This window comes from Zalophus californianus, chromosome 6, assembly GCF_009762305.2.
Source record: "Zalophus californianus isolate mZalCal1 chromosome 6, mZalCal1.pri.v2, whole genome shotgun sequence".
Lineage (NCBI taxonomy): Eukaryota > Metazoa > Chordata > Mammalia > Carnivora > Otariidae > Zalophus > Zalophus californianus.
The window spans coordinates 82,316,105-82,320,737 of NC_045600.1; the positions used below are offsets into that span (position 1 = coordinate 82,316,105).

At 50.3% G+C, this 4,633-nt stretch overlaps 1 protein-coding gene across 1 annotated transcript; it reads right to left on the reverse strand.

Annotated features, from left to right (window-relative positions):
• Positions 1-1,375: 1,375 nt before the first annotated feature.
• Positions 1,376-3,962, reverse strand: LOC113909207 (cytochrome c oxidase copper chaperone-like). Its single transcript, XM_035728066.1, has 2 exons — positions 3,915-3,962; positions 1,376-1,733 (listed from the first exon to the last, which is right to left on the reverse strand). The coding sequence occupies exons 1-2, from the start codon at positions 3,960-3,962 to the stop codon at positions 1,533-1,535; spliced, it is 249 nt and encodes an 82-aa protein (XP_035583959.1). The 3' UTR covers positions 1,376-1,532.
• Between the last annotated feature and the right edge of the window lie 671 nt (positions 3,963-4,633).

The following is a 4,633-nucleotide window of genomic DNA, read 5'->3' on the forward strand; positions in this document are numbered from 1 at the left end:
CATCCATTGTAAGAAAGGAAGGCAGGGATGAGGGTCCAGATGACAAACACTTTTCCTGCAAGCCTCTATTTCCTCAGCAAAATAAGAAGGGAGGTGGTTAGCCAACAGCAGGGAACAAGGAGGAGGTGTTGAGGGTTGGAGAAGAGAGAAGATGTGAAACACTCATCTGGAAAGTGGGGCAGTGAATTTAGTAGAGAAACATAATAGGATCTCTGGGCAAGCTGAGTGCCCACTTGAGGTTTGTGGTCAGAAATGTAAAGTGTGGCTAGTCAGCACGGCTGAGAATTTTCCCCAGTGATGTTTGGTTACTCGGTGCAGGTGCAGCGTAGGTAGGGCTTTGGGGTTAAGCAAGGTCGAGGCGTGTCAGGAGAGTCCAACCAAAGGGAAAGGGCCGAGGGAGGGGAAGGCTGGTGCAAAGGGATGATACTGTCACAGGCCACAGAATCCAAGCTGGAGAGGGAGGTTCATGAGGAGATAAAGGACGGACCATGAAAGAGGGTGAGTTTGGTGGAATGGAGGTCCCAAAGGGGACCAAAAAACAGAGTGGAGGCAACTGAGTAAATGAACTAAAACACAAGAGATGGTGGTCAGAGAGTGGGGGTTCAGCCATGCCCAGTTCTAGGCTACAGCCACAGGAGTGGGTGGCAGAGGAGGGAAGAAGTCTGGTGAAGAGAAGTGGTCAAAGACCATGCATAAGTGGTAGAGGTGTTGGGTGGGTCATCCATGTCCATGACCTTCCTGTCTGCCCTCTCTGAGACAGCTCCTTCATCCCCTGCCACCACACCTTCACCTGCCTCTTTTCTTTCCATAGCATCTCTGCCTCACATGATATTATGCACCACTTAGTTATTTGGGATTGTCTTTGCTCCTGTGGGAATGTAGGAACCTTGAGGGCCAGGACATTTTCTCTCTGGTTTACTCCTATACCCTCAATTCTAAGAACAGTACCGCTGCAATGAACAAGCACTCAACAATATTTTCTTTTAATGATTTTATTTATTTACTTGACAGAGAGAGACACGGTGAGAGAGGGAATACAAGCAGGGGGAGTGGGAGAGGGAGAAGCAGGCTTCCCACGGAGCAGGGAGCCCGATGCAGGGCTCCATCCCAGGACCCTGGGACCATGACCTGAGCCGAAGGCAGACGCTTAACCACTGAGCCACCCAGGCACCCCTCAACAATATTTTTTGAATGAAAGAATGAACGTTAACATCTTGAAAAAGAATGAAGGAGTGGTTGTGGAGAGGAAGATTGTGAGCCCGGCACTAGAGTGTTCTGTGAATAAGTGGAAATGGTCTAGATTATGTAAATGTCTATAACTAGAAGGGATGGTGCCTAGTTTGGTCTAATGGCATGGCCTTCAAAGAAGTTGGAGTTTTTTTTTTTTTTTTTTTTTTGGCCAGAGATATTTTCCTTTCTTTAATAAATTATAAGTACTTTTTCCATTTATCAAAGTTCCTCAAAGAATTCCCAAAACTACTGAATCTTCTTCATTCTTCAGGAATTATTCATCCACAGAGTAAACCACCGTTTCATATCTTAAATCCCAGGGCTCTCATGCACTCCTTGTGGGCCTCGATCAGGTGTCCACAGTGCTCTTCTCCTTTCTCAATGACGCAAGCATCGCGCGCCTTCTTGGTCTCCGGGCAGGCGCAGCAGGGCTTCAGCGGCTTCTTCTCCTGTGAGTCAGACGGGGCAGGGCTTGTGGCCGCCAGACCTGGGATCTTTGAAGCCTAAAGCAGCAACTAGCACCGCCACCCTACACTCTCCCGGGCTTGGCGAAGCAGAAGTTGGAGTTTTAAAAGTGGGAGGAGGAAGGAGAAAAATCCTAGAAATAGCCATCAGGAACAAGGAGGACAACTCCCCACCTCTAGGCAAGCTGGTGTGAGGAATGTAGGGGAAGACGTAGACACCACAGGAGGTGGTGCAAGGGAATTGTGTTTTGGGGACCAGGGAGGTTTCCCTTAGAGCAAGAAGGTGAGAGAATTTTCAGAGCAAAGGTTGAATATATGGGGAGATGTTGGATAATAAACTATGAGTTCCAGGAAGCAAAGTGAAAGGATTTGGGCTATAGGGTCAGCTTAGGGAATTACAGAGTTATATGGCAGTGAGAGTCTGGAGGATGAGGATCACGAAGGTTTTCAGGTTTCTGGTGATGATGGGGGACACAAGGGATGGTCCTTCAAGGGAAGGTGGGGAAACTGTTCTCATCTTACCTCCTCCTCCAGTCTGGGCCCTTGGGTGGTAGTGAGGCAGCCATGTTGGGGGGGGGGGGAGGGGGGAAGCCTTGCCAGCTACCAGCTCTTCAGAATGGGAGGTGAGGGGGCAATGAGTATTGTAAGGAGAGCTAAGTGGGCACACAAGAGGAAGTAATTGTCCCAACCCTTTTTTTTTTTTAAAGATTTTAGTTATTTATTTGACAGAGAGAGACACAGTGAGAGAGGGAACACAGGCAGGGGGAGTGGGAAGGGGAGAAGCAGGCTTCCCGCCGAGCAGGGAGCCCGATGCGGGGCTCGATCCCAGGACCCTGGGATCACGACCTGAGCCGAAGGCAGACGCTTAACTGACTGAGCCACCCAGGCGCCCTGTCCCAAACTTTCTTATAAGCAGTTATGTAACTTAGGCAAAATGGACATAATTTTCCTTATCTATGAAGTGGAAAGGAGAGGAGGTCCCTACTACCTGTGAAAATCTCGGTCTTTCTCTCCTTCTCTTCCCGACCTTCTGTCTCAGCCTCCCTATCACTTGGCCAAGGCTTAACGCTTCTTAGGCCCTCACTTTATATTCATCACACTCCTGCTGTCAGGATAGCTGGGACCCAGAGCCAAGGCCCACCCTCCTCCCCCTCCCTGGCTCCAAATGCTCCTTGCACTGTCCCATGCTGCTCTAATCCCGAAGCAACCAAGGGGGTTAGGCATGCCCTCCCCTGGGCATTGAAGTGAACCTCAGGCATGAGTAAGGAGAGGAAACTTCCCACAGGCAGTGGGGAAAACTCTAGCAGGGACAAGTGACAAAGCCACAGACTGACATGGAGAGCCTCCCCAGGCCCTGTAAAAGGGAACAAAGCCAGCAACCATGGCTCAGGGATGAGCTGTTCACGATCCAGCAGCTCTGAGAGCCTGGGGCTGGGCCCAGGGAACCGGCCAGCACAAGGTCTTGACCAGGGGCTTGATCTGAAGCCTGGACTAGGATGTGGGGGGAGTTGGATTCCCATTCAGGTCTCACCAACAGCAAGTATGTGATCCTACCTGATCCACTGGGAAGGGGTAGTAGTAGCTACCTTTCCTGCCTCACTTGTTGGAAACGTGAGATCATAAATGCCAACACTCACTGAGCTCTCAACGTGTGTCAGACATTAAGTAATCCTCACAACAACCCTCTAAATTCAGCTCTCCTAGGGTCCCCCTACTATGTAAAAAGACAACAGAGGCACAGAACATCTAGGTAATTTGCCTAAAGTCCCACAGCCAGTAAGTGACAGAGCCAGGATCTTAAGCTCTAAACCATATATTGGAGACTTCCCGTCATTTGGGTCCCTCAACAACCTGTGAAGTAGGTTCTATTGTCCATTCTACAAATAAAGAAGAAAGGGCTCAGAGGGGTTGAGTTATTTGCCCATGGCCCACTGGGCTGACTGGTGGCAGAATCAGGATCCGAACCCAGGCCCAACTCCAAAACTGATTCTCTTCTCACTGGGCCATCTCACTCCCAGCAACCGAGCCAGGACGAGCCTTCAGGCTGCCCACACGAGGCCCCAGCTGTGAAAACAGGAGAAGAAATGACCGTCTAACCCTGGGCAGGTCCGGAAGGTTGGAGGAGGCAGCTGGCCAGCCGGCTGCAGGAAGTATTTTGCTGAGATACATCTCCATCACTCCAGAACTCAGGCAGCCGTATCCACCCCGCCTGAAACTCACCCAGAAGAGGTGGATTTTCTGATGCATAGAAGACTGAGACCGGCCCATGTCTCCGTCTTCTGGAAGAGCTAGGCTGGGTAGGTGGGTGTTTACGTTCCAGGTTCTTTAGAGAATCTCTGGAGACTTCTAGTGGGGCTTGGCCTCACCATTTCTCAAGTTGGATAACTGAGATAATAACTCCTTCGATGAGTCTTTTTCTGGTGTCTTTGATGTGTGACTCGAGGCAGGAGGTGGGGACAAAGACGGGTCAGGCGCAGGGAGGAGAAGCCGCGGGTCAGGAGAGGAGGTGTGCCGGGTCCAGAGCCTGATGAGAGTGTACTGATGATGGTGAAGCCACATGGTCCTGGGACTTAAAACCACTTACACTGATAGTCTAGAGGCTCCATCTTCATCTTTTTTTTTTTTTAAGATTTCATTTATTTATTTGACAGAGAGAGAAAGAGAAAGAACAAGTAGGCAGGCATTACAGGCAGAGGGAGAGGGAGAAGCAGACTCCCCGCTGAGCAGAGAGCCTAATGCGGGGCTCGATCCCAGGACCCCGGGATCATGACCCGAGCCAAAGGCAGATGCTTAACCAAATGAGTCACCCAGGTGCCCCTTCATCTTCATCTTGTGGCTGCATCACCATATTCTGCTGCCCAGGCCCACCCATAACACGAATACAGTATGTGCTCAATAAATGCTAATTAGCCCCCATAGAGGGCTCAAGAAAGGCTGTG